The sequence below is a fragment of the Patiria miniata genome, unplaced genomic scaffold (assembly GCF_015706575.1).
Source record: "Patiria miniata isolate m_02_andy unplaced genomic scaffold, ASM1570657v1 HiC_scaffold_11, whole genome shotgun sequence".
Lineage (NCBI taxonomy): Eukaryota > Metazoa > Echinodermata > Asteroidea > Valvatida > Asterinidae > Patiria > Patiria miniata.
Window position 1 is genome coordinate 2,938,666 of NW_024037049.1, and position 17,772 is coordinate 2,956,437.

General features: G+C 40.0%; 1 protein-coding gene across 15 annotated transcripts in view; it reads left to right on the forward strand.

The window, feature by feature from the left end:
* Positions 1-10,966: 10,966 nt before the first annotated feature.
* Positions 10,967-17,772, forward strand: part of LOC119741854 (dynein heavy chain 3, axonemal-like) — a 146,206-nt gene continuing 139,400 nt past the window's right edge. For all 15 annotated transcript variants that reach the window (XM_038217770.1, XM_038217780.1, XM_038217843.1 and 12 more), the window contains exon 1: positions 10,967-11,480. In XM_038217770.1, the coding sequence (XP_038073698.1) occupies positions 11,466-11,480 (15 nt within the window). In that variant the 5' untranslated portion in view covers positions 10,967-11,465. The remainder of the gene's footprint in view (positions 11,481-17,772) is intronic.

The following is a 17,772-nucleotide window of genomic DNA, read 5'->3' on the forward strand; positions in this document are numbered from 1 at the left end:
GATCAGTGACAAGTTAATGCAGGGGTTTGGCAAGTTACAGGAGGTCTATATTAAATTTAAAGAGGTGTATACTCACCAATGATGGCAAACGCTGTTTGCCTGCATGATCAGCTCTCATGAGGCATCCAGGGCTGACTAAAAACACTACAGCTAGTAGCAGTAGTGCCGACCCTGTCTTGCTGACAGCCCGCATTCCAAAGCACAAGAATCTCAAGGAATGAATTAAAGACGACTAAACTTATATGTATATTCTATAAAACTGTGTATGCAGAAATTCTTTGGACTGATTGTATGCTTGCAAAAATAGAAGTGATTCTTGTTACCAGGAAATGCATGATTGTCAGATCCACAGCGGAGTACTGATTTCCTTTGTTCTGATTGCAATTGTGATTTTGTTTAATAATGGTATGATGGACTCCAGCTGAAAAGAAAAACAAATACACTTCGAAACCGCTACTTTGTACAAAAATATGAAAGTGATATTATATTTGGTCACGCATGCCCCTCTTATCCTGGCGTCATAGTATACAAACTATACAGGTGTGGACAGTCATATTCGCTCCTCGCGAGGACCATACATGCGTAGTAGACTGTGGTCATGAATATGTATCAGGTTTGGCACACGTTAATAGCTTTCCCCTAAAAAAAAGTGACACACTTTGATTATTTTGCTTTAATGGCGCTTATTATAGCGAATTACTGAACCTCGATCATACCAACCTCGTCCCCAGTGCTTACTTTATTTCCAACCTTGTTTCCAATAATAATAAACTTTCTTCCTGTATCCTGATTCGATACCGCAATTTGCTAATAATTGATTTATATCGTTTAGTTGGTGTTGTTATTTTCAACGTGCATTACGTGTTTTCACGATCATTGCAATTATAACGTCTTCGCCTTCTCAGTAATACAATTTTCTTTCCCGTTTGCTCATATTAATATAAAAAGGTGATACTGCATATTGGCGGGCCAAATTGTAACATTTTAACTTCCCCAAAAAATCGTGTTTTCATAACTCAGGGCGCAACGAAGTTGATGCTGTGTTTACCCCAGACACCGCATACAAAAAAAAAACAACGCTAATGTAACGTACATGCAGGCACCGGACTGTTCCTCATTTACGTGTTCAAAAATCTTGCACATGCAAAAGATCCAATACCAGGGGGAGAGAGCAGGTAGTGGTGGGCGCGTACTGCTCGCTATCCTGGGGACGAGGTTGCGATCATTCACAGTCATGATCGAGAATCGCACTCTATTCACCTTGAACCTTTCGCTCGTACCCCCGCCCTGTTTGCTGGGATAATCTGATGAATTCACGCTCCGATTGGTTGTATTTTGCGTCGGACCGATGACCTGCCCGTCATCACGGTCATGATTCTGCAAGGTTTGAAACGGCCGTTAAGACTGCTTCATTACCCTTTTATTCCAGTTTAGAGATGTTTTTTTTTCGTTGACAAGTGTAATAATGTAGGGTTTTCTGTAAAACTTACATGTATTGTAAATTTACAATTCCCGTCACTTGCTCAGGCCCGTTTCGAATCACGAACGGTCGGATTGCATTATGCGACGCTCAAAATTTTGTCCAGCATGGTCCGCAATGAAACAGATATCACATCCGGTATGGAACGAGTGCATTTCTATGGGAAGTATTCGGATAGCATTTGCGCACATTGTCTAACTGCGGTCTTGAACAGCTGCAGCCAGATGCTTTATACATAGGTTATAAGCCACTTCCTTCACAAGATTCTGTGAAGCTCATTGGCGCACCCCAGCGTCCTGTTTGCAGGGCGGGGGATACGAACAAATATTTACCATGCATCACGCGTGCTTCGCTCGTACCCCCACCCTGCAAGCAGGACGCTGTGATTCTCTGATGAATTCACGCTATGATTGGTTGGATTTTGCGTGACCAGTGACCTGCGCGTCATCACGGTCATGACTCTGCAAGGTTTGAAACGGCCGTTAAGACTGATTCATTACTCTTTTATTCTAGTAGAGATTTTTTTTTGGTTGAAAAGTGTAATAATGTGGTTCACGGTAGCAGACCGAGTTGAGGATGCGGTCATATACTCGGCCTTGTCCATGACGACAGTGCATTTCCCTTGTCCACTTGAAGAATGTGGATGGACTTGTCTTAGCGCAGTGATGTGATGCTGCTGACCGGTCTTGGTCTGGAGGGCTTGTGTGTGTGTCTACAAACGAATCTCATCGGCAACAGAATTGTCAAGATAGCGGAGGGTGCGGGTTCGGTGCGTTGGATGCCTATACAAGGGATGATTGAGGGACAAGGGCAAATTATATGCCCAACGACAGAACTTAACCGGTTGACGGTGCTGGGGTTGTTGGCCTATACCTGAGAGAAGTTGTATCTGGGTAACGTGTGATTGATTTTCCCAAATAAAATTCTGGCGTTTTTCTGTGGTCTGATTTTACTTCTATTCTAACAATGCAATTGTAAGAAGTAATCTTTGTGGAATTAATTTATTTTACTTAAAATTGTCAAGTAACTTTTGTCAGTTAATACCTAAATCGAAAGAAATTATTTCATTCTATTTTTTAACCAATGTAGCCCTACATAATAACGACGTCGGATAGCTAATAAAATAGTTTTACGGTCGTGGCAGCCATTAAAAAAAGGGGGGGGGCTCATCATGTCCGCAGTGAAAACGGCATGGGCGTCGCAAGGGAGGGGGCAAGGGGGCGCTTGCTCCCACCCCCTCGAATAAAAGAGGGGGAAAAAGAAGAAGAAAAAAACAGGAAAAAGAGGTGCGAAGCCATATTGCTGTTAATTTGATGGGGGGGGGGGGGGTAACCAGGGGGCGGAGTTATCATTATGCCCACCATGGAAAAATTGTTCACATATTCATGAGGAAAAAAAATCAGATGTAGAGCAACCTCGTCCCTAGGGTGTCTAGCAGTACGCGCCCACCACTACCTACTCTATTGCAAACGAGGTTAGAAATAAAGTAAGCACTGGGGACGAAGCTGGATGTGGAGCCATCTCGAATACACCCTTTTAGGGGCGTGGTAACCACATAAGAAAAAAAGGGAGGAGAGGTTTTCATTATACCCACCATGGAAACAGTGTTCGAACATTTTATACAGAAATGTTCGCTCGTATCCCCCGCCTTGCAAACAGGACGCTGGGATACTCTGATGAATTCATGCTCTGATTGGTTGGATTTTGCGTGACCAGTGACCTGCGCGTCATCACGGTCATGACTCTGCAAGGTTTGAAACGGCCGTTAAGACTGATTCATTACCCTTTTGTTCCAGTTTCGAGATGTTTTTTTTTTCGTTGAAAAGTGTAATAATGTAGGAAATTCTGTAAAACTTACATGTGTTGTAAATTTACAATTCCAGTCACTTGGTCAAGCTCCGTTTCGAATCACGAACGGTCGGATTGCATTATGCGACGCTCAAAATTTTGTTCACATGGGCTGCAATGGAACAGAAATCACATCCGGTATGGAATGTGCGCATTTCTATGGGAAGTTTTCGGATAGTATTTTCGCACATTGTCTAACTGCGGTCTTGAACAGCTGCAGCCAGATGCTTTATACATAGGTCATAGGCCACTTCCTACACAAGATTCTGTGAAGCTCATCAGAGTATCCCAGCGTCCTGTTTGCAGGGCGGGGGGTACGAGCGAAACAGAAATGAAACTTCCCCGGACATTTACATTCATCAGAAGAAAAAAAATCCAGATGTGGAGCCATCGCGAACACACCCAGTTAGAGGCGGGGTCGCCATATGGAATAAAAAGGGGGGGGCGGGGTTCTCATTACGCCCACCATGGAAAAAAATGTGCCCACATCTCATAAACGGATGAAGATTAACAATTTCTGACGTGGAGCCATAGCAAACACACCCTTTTGTCATGATGACCCTATAAAAAAAAGAAGTTGTGCCTACCTTTTAAAAACGGATTAAACTTCACACAGACAATATATTCATGAGAATCTTTCTTCTTTTAATGTGAAGCCATCACAAACTTACCCTTTTAGAGGCGTGGCATCAATTTTGAAAATGAGGGCGGGGTACTCAATATGCTCACCATGGAAATTTTTGACTCCTTTTATATAGGTTTTCCCGGCCAATTTCACCAAGTTTTCATTGAATTTAACGCCTGGCTTATTCGATTTAGATTGAAATTGAAAGAACACGCAGATCGGCATTCGACAATCAAAAAGAATCATTCAATTTCACTATCCTAGCAATCTATCGCCTTTTAGCTTCACTCCTCCCTGTAAAAGATGCATTCATTTTAAAAGTATCGCGTTGTTCATTCAACTTCGTCTAAACCAGCAGTAAGGGGTTGATCGGGCATTCGTTTTCATTAATGGGCAAACATATTTCACATTTTGTCAAACATCTTTTAAGACTTCATACGTGTACGTATTCCTTAGCGTAAATCATGAATTTTTTCTTAAGAATTTTTTTTGTGCAACTCTTTACTACTGTGAAATGTACGAAAACTACGCATTTGAAGACATTTTTGGGTTAATCTTATTGCAAAAGTGCACTTCTTTAACCCTAAAGGGACCGGGGGCGGAATCTGCCCCCGGCTGAGAGATGGTCAAAACAACCGGCCCTTTTAGGGTTAAACATTTAAAAGTTTCCATGCTTTTCCGGACTACGTATGAGCGCGCTGTTGGGTCATGTCATTTCAGGAAGACACTGTTCAGTTTTGGGGGTTTCTTTCAAATTATTCATCCAAAATTTGCTAATTGAAAACATTTGTGGGAAAGGGTTGCTCACTGGCTTACTGCCATGCATACTGACCATCAAAGAATCACCAAATGAAAGAAATTTATAACAGCAAAATATCCAAAATTCTAGCAACTTTTTGTGCTTAAATAGCCATGTAACATTAATCATGCCCGGAATGCCATCGCAGGTATTCTAATGAATATGAAACTTTGCATTAGCATAAAAACGGAGAAGGCACCAAAACATCCTTCAAAAATGGAAAAATAAAACTTGCAAATAAGGTTAAATGTGACATAAAGAAGTATTTTCAAGGTTTGCATTGAAAACTTACTTTGCATGGGCCTTTTGAATACGGTTAGTGTTCGGTCAGACATACGCAAGAAAACATTTAAGTAATAACACATTCGAAGTGTTTCCGATGGTACAACCATTGCCAAACATACATGTCTTGCGCGTCAAGAAATCGTCAACATAAAGATGCCCCTTGCTCAAACGTTTAAACAAGTAGAAAAGATTAACAGTGAAAAAGAAATTATCGTAGTCCCTTTCAATTAATTATTTCGTTACATCTTGCTTCCCTCATATCAGTTAATATGTAACATTGTAAATTTTACAGTCATCAAGATAGTTTTTTTTGGGGGGGGGGTTGAACCTCGGAGGAAACTAGGAAAATATATCGATTAAAAAAACCTTACTAATTAAAATGACCAAACGATGAAAGCGATTGCCCATAAACGAAAAAGAAACGAAAAGCATGGTTATACGTTATAAGCTCACAGATGTTCGCTAATTTGAATGCGTCAACCGTCAAAAGGTTGCAAAGACTTAATTTAAGACTGCTACAAATTAAGTCTTGAATGCAGCAAAACGAAATAGGATGCTCGAAAATGAAAATGAACATTCAGAGCAAAATTTTGGCTGCCTAAAAATGAAATTGAATGAACCCAAAATGAAAAAGAAACCCCAATTTGACCACATGTGCCAAACTCACCCGAAATTGAACGGCTGATAATGAAACTGATTAGAAAAATTCCGAAATTCCCGGGAAAACCTATATTAAAATCCTTCTTCGATAGCTCTTCAAACGTGTTTGAGTATAGGGCCGCATTTGTGGAAGTGACTGTTGGCAAACCCTTTTTTTACACAGTATTCATGCCTCGTCTATCTTAACCCAATTTACTGGTTCTGTCGTCTGTAGAATTATTGTTAGCCTCTCAACTGCAGCAATTTCTGAATTGGGGTATAAACTGGAGTATCTCGGTTAGTCTTGGCGAAAATTGTTACTTCTTCAAATACATTAAATGATTCCATGCCTTCTTTTCTGACAGACCCTAAGGCATATGAAGTGCCGCAACCTGTATAAAGTATAAAATATTGTCAGGGCTGCTTATTTTTCCCCTCAGCCGAGAGGCTCGAGGGGTATTGTCATCGCCTACGGCGTCCGTCCGTCCGTCCGTCGGGCCGGACGGATGTCCGTCCGTCCGGGCAGCTTAGTTTCTGGATGATAACTTGAGTTAGAATTGTTGTTTGGGATTCTAACTTCGGTAGGGGTTGCCCTTAGGAGTAGGGAAGTTGGGATTGGTTTTGAGGTCAAAAGGTCAAAGGTCAAGGTCACCGTGGCGAGTTAAAGGTAAATGGTTTCCGGATGATAACTTGAGTTAAAAAATGAGATTTTGCTGTCTAACTTTGATAGGGGGTTACCTTGAAAGTAGGCAAGTTGGGATTGCTTTTGGGGTCAAAAGGTCAAAGGTCAAGGTCACCGTGGTAAGTAAAGGGTAAATGGTTTCCGGATGATAACTTGAGTTAGTGTCTAACTTTGATAGGGGGTTGCCCTTGAGAGTAGACAAGTCGGGATTGCTGTTGGGGTCAAAAGATCAAAGGTCAAAGTCACCGTGGTGAGTTAAAGGTGGTTTCCGGATGATAACTTGAGTTTGAAATGAGATTTTGGTGTCTAACTCTGGTAGGGGGTTGCCTTTGGGAGTAGGCAAGTTGGGATTGGTTTTTGGGCCAAAAAGGTCAAAGGTCAAGGTCACCGTGGTAAGTTAAAGGTAATGGTTTCCGGATGATAATTTGAGTTACAAATCAAATTTTGCTGTCTAACTTCGGTAGGGGGTTGCCCTTGGGTACAGGCAAGTTGGGATTGGTTTGGGGGTCAAAAGGTCAAAGGTTGAGGTCACCGTGGTGAGTTAAAGGTAAATGGTTTCCAGATGATAACTTGAATTTGAAATGAAATTTCGGGTGTCTAACTTTGATACGGGGTCAAAGGTCAAGGTCACCATGTTGAGTTAAAGGTTAATGGTTTCTGGATGATAACTTGACTCTGGCTGAGGGGTTTAAACAGCATTGCTGTTATTTTTTATGGATCTAGTTGGGGTAAAACTCATCAGAGATATCGATATGCCATTTTGTAGTAAACGGAGAGGGTGATGGGGGTACACACAGATTCGCTGAATTTGAAGTCATAGTGGACCACCACTTTGTGAGGCAAGTGCATCGTGTTGTGACTCGATCTGCCGTCAACGCCCCCCCCCCCTCCACCAGGAGAAAAAGAGAAAAGATAAAGCAAAAATGGACTGAAAGTCAATATTTGACTTCACATTCAACGTAAATTGAAGACTATTGAAATGGCCATAAAACGTCACTATAAATTATTTTGAACAGCGCCCCAAGCGTCAAATCCCCCCCCCCCCAGTATTTCCTTGGCCCTTAAATGTTAGAGTTTGGTGCTACCACTGTCTGCTGCGTATTTGTGATTATGAGATCACTCTGGAATTTAGATGCGCATGATAATAGAGGTACATGTACACACGTATAACCGTGTATAATTGGTCAGCCTACTTACCCATGCTCTTTGGTGTAAGGTGTAGTGTTACCAAATAATGTCATATAGGTTATGGGCCAATCACCATTATAAGAAATCGCCCACAAAATATAAAAAATTGCAATTGTAGGCAGTACTGAGTAGGCCTCTCACGCATCTAAAATGACGGGTAATTTGCGGTGCCTTCACATCTGAATTTATTTTCTTTCACGAGGTTTGTGTGAAGTTTACTCATTTATGAAAGGTAGGCACAACTTTCCATCATTCCATGGTCGGCAAATGATTAATAGCGCCACCAATGTTTATAATTGATGCCACACCTCTAAAAAGGGTAAGTTTGCAATGGCTCCGCATCTGAAAAAAGAAAGAATTCTCATGAATATATTGTCTGTGTGAAGTTTAATCCCTTTATGAAAGGTACTGGTAGGCACAACTTTTTTTTATAGGGGCATTATGGCTACCCCCCCCCTCAAATTAATATGGCTGCCACGCCCCTAAAAGGGTGTGTTTGCAATGGTTCCACGTCTGAAATTATTTTCTCGTGAATATTGGCGTCAGGGAAGTTTCATTCGTGTGTGAGACGTGAGCATTTTTTCCCATGGTGGGCATAGTACGAACCCCGCCCCCTTTTTTTCAATATGACTGCAACGCCCCCAAAAGGGTGTGTTCGGGATGGCTCCACGTCTGGATTTTTTTCTCATGAATATAAACTTCTGTGTGAAAGTTTCATTTGATTATGGGCACAATTTTTCCCCCAGGTGGGCATGATAATTACCCCCTTTTTAAAAATGGCTGCCACGCCCCCCAAAAGGTACTTTTGTGGTGGATCCACATGTATCTGGAAAACACTTATTACTTACTTGACTTTATTTCCATCCAAGATAGGTACATATCTACAATTATTATTAGCCACTGTATTATTATTATACAAAATTATGACAAAGTAAACCAATTTTCGTGGTGTTAAGAAATATAAAGCAGGGATGGAGGGGACCCCGCAAGAAGCAAGGCTTGTCGAGTGCGAGTCCCCTGTAAAACATTAACAAGGAATGAAATGGCAAACGAATACATTACAAGGACAAAGTAAATAAAACGACCGATAAACTGGTGAACTAAGAGTGCAATTTTAAATTTACATTCACACATATGCTAGGTTCTTAAAAAGATATAAACAAACTACCACAACAATTCGTTGAAATGATTGATAAGCACATGAGCTACAATAATGAATTGATTATAAAACATAAATATTTGAAGAGAATCAAAAAGATATTTTTTATATGAGCAAGAGTACTTGTTGAGAATTAACTGTTAAAATTTAGGCTTAAAGTTTAAAACAGATGCTAGATCTTGTAAGGATTTATCGAACGAACTCCAAAATCTGGGTCCTTCAGTAATACTTTTTTTTGGCAACGGAAGTTCGAACAATTGGTAAGTCAAACTGGGATGATTGACGGGTTAAATATGCATGAACATCATCATTTCTAGAAAACTTTGGATAAGGCCGGTTGGCAAATCATTTTTTTTGTTAGCTGGAACATGAAAAGCCCAAGCTGGAAGTGGTAAATGTCGCTAACTTGAAGGGTCTATATGTTTGAGAAAAAGCGAATCAGTGGGAGCTAGGTAACTTGTGAAATTCATAATACGTCAAGCTTTATTCTGCAAAAGTAGAAGTCGATTTAGTAAACTCTGTTCTGAATTTTCTCACTCTAGGATTCCATAATTGATGTAGGACAAAATAAAAGTGTTGTATATAAAGTCAGTAAACTATGTTTGGGAATATAAAATGTGTGCCTATTAATAATGCCTATATTTTTTAAAAACAATTTTACATAAATGATTAATATGATTCTTCCATGTTGATATATCAGTATGTAATCAAAGGAATTTAGTGGAATCTGTTGCCAAAACTTTATAGAAATGTCCTGTGGTAAAGAGTTCAAAGAGTTACTAAACAGCATACTGGTAGTCTTTTTAAGATTTAGTGAAAGTTTGTTTGATTTAATCCAATCAGAGGCTTGAACAAGATCTTCGTTGACAGTGTCAATTAAGATGTTTATATCTTTATGACTGTAAAATAAATTTGAGTCGTCTGCAAATAAAATACAGAATAAACGTTTAGTGGCATTTGTGAAGTCATTCATGTAAATGAGAAAGAGCAATGGACCAAGAATGGATCCTTGGGAGACCCCACATGTTAATGATTGTAAAGCTGATTGAGAGCCATCTATTGATACGTATTATTGTTTCCTATTAAGATAGCTTTTAAACCACGCCAGGGAGACTCCTCTAATACCTCTAATAATGATTAAGTTTATATAAAAGAAAATTATGGTCCAAAGTATCAAAAGCTTTTGAAAAATCAAGAAAAATTCCAATAGTATGTTCAACATTATCAAAACCAGAGTGTTTAGCTCGAAAGCCGAAGTGAGCATTTTGACAAGATATCAAATTTGCGCAAGAAACTAAGGGTCCGAGCATAAACAATTCTTTAAAAAAACAAAAGTAAGAAACTAGGTAATAATAAAATTGGTCTATAATTGTTTACTTGTTAGTTTCTGAGCTCTTGTGAATTGGAATGACTTTTGCTATCTTTAAATTGTCTGGTACAACACCTGTTGATAAGGAAATGTTAACATGTAAGAGGTTATGAGATATTAGGGAGCGTCTTTTTTATTACAAAGGCAGTAAAAGCGTCGAAGCCACTGCTTGCTTTATTTGGCAACTTAAAATCGATTCACATTGTGTAATTATGTCTTTGTGAAGTTTCCTGCTTTTGTGACAAGTAGCGACAACCGTTTTCACTGCGGGCATGACGAGTCCCCCCTTTTGTGGCTGCCACGCCCCTAAAAGGCCGAATTGCGTTGGCTTTACATCTGAAACCTTTTCTCATATGCCAAGTTTCATGCTTTTTATGAAAAAAAGCACAATTCCATCATCGATATTTTGTCACATATCCGCTGGACTACAATATGGAGACTCTGTAAATTTCTCGCGCGAATTATGGTAACGTATCTTTCGTGAAAACCAAACGTCTGCAGTTGCTCGGTCTTGTATGACGTTCGAGATTGTTCAAATTATTTTTCCAGGTATTATGAATAGTACATAGGTGTAGCCAGCGGGGTAAGGGGGTATTTATCCCCCTCCCCCAATATTTTGTAACCACCGCTTAATCCCACCCCCCAAATATTTTGTAAAGAGTGCCCTTTTGAGAAGTGCCCTTGTTTTTTTAGTCTCAACAAGTACCCTTTCAAAAAGAAGTCATGTCATTCGTGAGCATGAGCCGTTCCGGGTGTTTTAATTTCATATTTCTTGCGCTCATGCTGAAAAGCACCATATTTAGTGTGCATAATCGTCGGTTTTAAACAGCGCCCCCATCGTCTCCCCCCCCCCCTTTTTTTGATTTTACGGAGGCCAAACATTCCCCCCGGCCCCCAGCTACGCCACTGTAACAAGAGATATGAGTAAAATCCCAAACCGTGTAGGGTGTAGTAATTGTATATTCGGTAAAAAAAATTGGTCAAAGTTCTAAGTGCGCGAATAATGGTTACTCGGGGATACATGTTTTGTGGGTAATCGAAATTAAGTGACGGCGCAGTATCGGTAGCGTCCTCCGTCCGCACGCTCTAGGATCTTTGGTCCGCACTGCGCGCGCCGCGGTACGGCACTCGCACACGTACACAACCACCCAAGCAGCTACCACATACACGGCGTGACACAGACGTTCTCGATCGCTCGCAGCCAGCTGCATGCAGAACCCTTCTGTAGTAATTGGCAGAACTCTGTATCGAACATTAGTTTTCAAAATATGTAACTATTGAAGATAGGCCCCTTACCACATGCAAGCAAGAAAATACAGTTACTCAGGAGGGACGGCGAGGGAAGAAAGAACATATGTCTAAGTTGTGGCACCGCTAGTGAATGTTGAATAATGGGGAGTAAAGAGGTGAGTATATCGGGAGGAAATATGTGAAGAGTTTGCCAGCAAGCCACTCGTCTCAGTCATGACGGTGGCGTCGCGTAGTCATGACAGTTGAGTTGTGCACAACGTGTGCAGACCATGGACTTAGAATAGAAGGCACCCACACCACACGGTTGAGTTTTAAGCCGGCTAGTATTACAATGTAGTTACTAAAGTAGGTACGATGTGGGGCATAAACACGAGACAAGTGATTTTAAACAGTTGAGCGGTACATGCAGTAGTACTGAAACTTAGCACCATAACCTGATGACTAGTACTAGTACTACTAGCATGACTAGGGGCCTACTACATTTTTAGCCGGTAGGCCAAGTAAAAAAAATAAACCAGTTTCTTGTCCCTGCCTAGCCCCATAATTGTGGCCAATTTACTGGACTACCTCCGTAAAAAAAGGACACACTTCCACCATATAGGATGGGTTGCCATATTATCGCGGTACTTATCACATTTCTCGTTCGGAATAGAGATTGCCCACTAACCTTCCCGAATTGTCCTTTCTTTTGTGTAGTAAGTAGTATAACTCTTCCTTTTCAAATTGATATAAAAAATTTTGACGGTGGTGTGGTTTATTCCGTGTACGATGCCTGTGAAAATAGATATGCTCGGAGTGTGCGAATGGAGGTGGACTCCCTATTATCGCGGTATGCGGGAAGTGGTTTTTATAATGATCTCAACTTTTTTATTCATGGTTAGCTCTACTGAGTGGAGCGTTGAATTACGGGTACCCCTCCATACAAACGCTCCACCGATTTGCCATACTTTGGTAGCACTTACACGGTCGTCATGACGGTATGCATTTTGTGCATGCCCTCGCGAGGACAAGGCCCCAAAAAACTGATAAAGAAAATACAAATGAGGAAGACAGTAACCCTGGATAGATCCACACATTCATGACATTCCATAAGACCCCTCGAATTGTTTCAAACAACCGGTAATTTTGAAAAAAAGAACAAAATAGTCTGAACTTACCGCTCACAATTAAATGTGTCTGCCGAGTTGCACAGTCTATTTCACTGACATGACTGATGCATAATTCATTGCGCGCGTGTGTGACGTCACTATTGAAGAAAAACAAGTCGCGCTTAATCAATGACTGTTTCATGTACTGATATGTGCCCCGCACCAAAAACCCACAGTCAGACGGCACGGGGCACATATGTTTGACATGTTTTTGTACATGGTGAAAGTGTGGCTTTTATTTACGGAGGTACTAGGTCATAGGTAGTCCAGTAAATTGGCCACATTTATGGGGCTAGTCCCCGCCCACTTCTTTTTTTTATCAGGCACCTCTTTCAGACTTTAGTTTCGATTGAATTGGAGTCACTTGAGGGTGTTTTTTTTTAACATTCTAAAATGAATTTTTTAAGCTAAAGCAGACTTATCTTTCTTTTGTTTTTCAAAATTCTTTTGTAGTTTTGAACAGTTTCTTAGGGTTTCTTGTTTCTGCAAATAATTAGCTTGATATTGTGTGTTCACAGTACATTGTGGTGATCACCATTTTATTTGTGTGTTCTCGTTTTGTTGTCAACTTCATTTTATCCCCAAATGCTAAACACTGCCCTCTATCTATGAGATACATGTACCTGCTTGTTCTTAATGTCCTAGTTTGGTAAGACCATGGTAAGGAAAAGAACTTAAACGTGTCATTTGTTCTCTGTAGGCCTAGGAAACAGGGCCCTACACTACACTATTTTTGCACATAGGCCTGTGGCCAATATATAGGCTAGGCCCAGACAGGGCTCTGGAGTGCTCTGAAATGTGCAAAACTAAATCAGGCCCACTTTACTCACAGTTTAGCCAGTATATTTCTCCAAACAGTGGAAAAGTCTAAAAAAAAAAAAAATTAAAACGGTACTCTATTCCGTTTTAAAGTTATAATTAAAAGTAATTTCTCAAATTTTGATGTTAACCTGCCTGTTATTTGATACCCGATGACGTCATGATGATGTCACGTTTTTTTTCCCACATCTTCGAACAGGGTTCAATTCCATCTAGGTTTTATTGTCATCACGTGAACCGTTTGGAAGAATTGTGGTTTGTTCTGATTTTTGAGGCTTCTGTCTGTATTTTAAATTCACCTAACATTGACCTTCCAGTAGACCCGGAAGTAAAGGTCAAGTGAGTTCACGTACTACACAAAAAATGTTTATCAATTAGTGGGCTATCTGATTACAATGTATGAACACGATTGATTATTTTGTTCAAGAGTTACAGGTGAAAGAAGATGTTCAGTTTTTTAGCGAAAATTGCTTGTAATTTGACACCTGATGACGTCAGAGTTCTATGCACCACTTGGGATCAGGGTCGATATATGTGCAAAGTTATAAGTTCATACCATAAACCATTTAGGAGAAAACCTGCGGGGAATTATTGTCCAGAAAAAAACCCCCAAAACAAAGAATAATTCTTACCATTTCAAAAAGGTGATCGGGTCGTACCTGATCACCCAGAGATAAAAGGAGGCGGTCATGAAAAACTTGAAAGATACAATGATTTCACAGGATGCATGATTGTATTATTAACTTACAATCTAGTAGGTTGTTACATGCATGCATAATATTTTAGTACATGTAGTTTCATTTTGAATGTTTGCAAATGGTGTCCATCACCTTTGTTAACGTAATTTTTCAACTTTAGCATGGCAAATTTATAAAAGTAAAATTACTTGAAATTTTGTTTACGTGAAATAATGATCTTTTTAACAATCATTTTTCATTAACTACTTTTTCCAAAGAGGAAAGAATGAAATGGATAGCCAGGCTTAAATGCCACACTTTCTAGTAGTTGTTGAAAATAGGTGCCACTCATTGCTTTGTAATGCAAACGTGAGTAGTTGTAGCACGGATGTAAACATTTCCAGGAAAGAATTCCATACTGGGCCACCACTCAGACCTCCTGCACAAGGGGGGCCATATTAACAGTAAAAAGTTATCAAAGAATTTTTGCACTCCTAAAATAGTGTTTCTTTGTCAGATTTACAACTGTTGGTAATTTACCGGTCATGTTTAGCAATATGAGTGGTGGACTGGTATGGAATTCTTTCCGGGATGTGGAACACAAACATTTGTTTGTTTTCGTGAGTTTTTCTCCAGATGTGCTTATTGGTGCCTTGAGGATCCATTTACATTGTAGCCCCTACTGGTAGAGCCAAGTGTGCCAGGCCCCAGATTTTTGTTCTACTGGTAAATATTTCATACCTGTAAATGGAAAAAAAAGTCTATTGGTACAGGTACATGTTGTAAATTGACTGTCAAATGTATGTATCAGGCCTCCCAGGCAAAACAAAATGAAAACCATGTGCATGTACACGACATTTGCACATCAGTCAGGTATTTGCCTAATATCAAACCTTTGTACCTTTTGATACTGCTGTCTGATTTCCACACAATGTCTCATCAATACAACATTTCAGGGCATTATTTTGACTCAACAAAGATAGTGCCTATGGCAGCCGCTCATCATTGAAGTTGAACTCTAGTTTGACAAGACTGATGTGTGTGTATTGATCCATTTGTGTATAGCTGGTGTTATGACCCTATTCAACCACTTGTTCATTTATCTATTTAACACACTATACAAATTACATTGGGAAGGATGCCAATAGGCATGCTCAATACTACCAGTGAGCCAGTATTTCATGCTAAATTCACAATACTGGCACAGCTGCATTCTGCGTCACATCGCGCAGTACGTGCGATGCGCGCACCTATCTCCATAAAGGATTAGTTTATGACATACCATAATACAGCTAGAGGGGTGTCCCGAAAAACATGAAGTAATTTTGTTGAACAAAATCATTGGACATTTATAATTTCAGACTCATTTTGACGTTTGGACTGAAAAGTTTTGATATTTTTACTGTAAAAGTCTTTGTATGAATGGGAATACATGGCCGGTATTAAACACATACCGTATTTACCCGCGCCTTCCGCTCAGTTAATTATCAGCATCCAGACTCCAACTGGTCTTCAACATGGTAGGCCATCAGCCTGGGGTTTGGTCAGTATCAAATCAGGGCATAAATGATTATAGTGCGCATGCGCAAGGTATACCGCCCCTAAAGTGGTAACAAGCATTTTGATGGACATTTTGAAAAAAAGGGTGATAACACCCAGAAAGCTGCAAACGTTGCAATGCTATCACATATTTTCCAACTCTGGAGGTGTATATCTTGCCAAAAATCACTATGACGATTATTCCCCTTTTTTGATTCAGTGGCCAAAATTTTGAAACGGGGCTGATGGCCTACATGTATAGTGTGTAAAACTGGTTTAAAAAAAAAGCACACATTTATTCCAATATATAAGCATGTACATTTGTACGCATCTTAGACATTTTATCTTGGAAAACGGGCAGCAGTGTCTTACTTAAAATTCAGAGGAATTTATGCTTACTGATTTTTCTCAAAAATGATTTTTAGAAGTGCTGAAATTAATTAAAGATTCTATTCATGTAGTTTGATGTACACAAATTGAAGAAATATAGCATTGTACGCAAGACATGAGTCATGCTGAGCTTTCAGGCAAAGTTTATTGTGCCAGCTTACTACTGTTCAAGTATGTACGCAGGATCTACTCTTCTATACACACAATAATTGTTCAGCTCAGCGTAGACAATTTTTAGCTTTGCATTAACAAAATGTGCACATGTTCACTGCATTGGCATTTTTTTTTTAACTTGGGATAAAAGTAAATCAGACAACTGTAATTTGTACACTCAGTAAGTAAACTTAATTTGAGTCCCAAATCAATGTGAATTTGCTGCAGCCCTTTGAAATAACAAACGGGGGACATCACCTCAACAGCATCACTACAATAGTAAAGTGCCGTGGCCTCATGGTCTGGGGCATTGAATTCGCGGTCTGCAAGTAATTCTGCAAGTTGTGGGTTCGAGTCCAGCCTGCGGCTATGGTGCGTGTGTCTTTTGGCAAGGCACTTTGTCACTGGTTGCTTCTCTCCACTCGGCTGTAAATGGGTACCTGTGAGGGCAGAGATGGTTATTGTGATTGATTCTAGCGTCCTTGCGTATAGAACAGGCAGCATCCAGTTGTATACTCCCAAGGGAGCTGAGATGGTATTTGGAATTTTTGATTGGCCCACTGATTAGGGCAAATAATAATGTAAAGTGCTTTGATCTTAGTTAAAAGCGCTTCAAGAACCCATTATTAGTATATGATTATTAACACTGGTAATAAATATGCGTAGTGTTAGATTCAGAAAGGCAATTCTTTGGTTAGTGTGTCATGGATTCAATTTTAATTTATGCTTTGGTTTAATTTGCCTAACAACATGGACGACGTGAAAAACATTTACCTTGCAGGGTTATAACCAATGAATCTACCGGGTACATGTACACGTCAAACATTTCTTGTCAAGAACTAACTGGCAGGCATTAAGTTTTGTGTACAAGTTTTTGTTGTCATTTTTTTTATCTTCCGAAACTAGGTGATGGGGTAGACTCTCAATTTTCTTTTGGTACATGATTGTGAGATTCAGAAGAGTGCAATAAAAATCTTCTTTTTTTTTTGCTAAAGAATCTAACCTGTTTGTGGGGGTTCGTGAGGGGGAGGAATTGACCCTGGAAATGAACTCAACTTCAGCTTACTAAAACGTAAAGTAATTTTCTTTTGAATGAACAGACCTTTTTAAAGAAACCTTTTGGGGCATGCAAAATGTTATGTTACAATGCAGGACCAAAGCAATGAATGTACATCACTCAGGTTTGGGTCTGGATTGGTGGCTAATTTGGGTTTAGATTGATGGCAAATTTGGGTGTGGATTAGTGGACAATTTGGGTCTGGATTTGAGGTAAATTAGGGTCTGGATTTGAGGCAAATTTGGGTCTCCAGGATTGGCAGCAAATTTGGGTCTCCAGGATTGGCAGCAAATTTGGGTCAGGATTAGTGGTAAATTTGGGTCTGGATCGGCGGCAAATTAGGGCCTGGATTAGTGGCAAATTTGGGTCTGGATTGGTGGCAAATTTGGGTTTGGATTGTTGGCACATTAGGGCCTGGATTGGCAGCAAATTTGGGTCTGGATCAGCGGCAAATTTGGGTCTCGATCAGCAGCAAATTTGGGTCTGGATTGGTGGCAAATTTGGGTTTGGATTTGTGGCAAATTTGGGTTTGGATTTGAAGTAAATTTGGGTCTGGATCAGCGGCAAATTTGGGTCTGGATTGGTGGCAAATTTGGGTCTGGATCAGTGGCAAATTGGGTCTGGATTTGAATTAAATTTGGGTCTGGACTTGAGGTAAATTGTG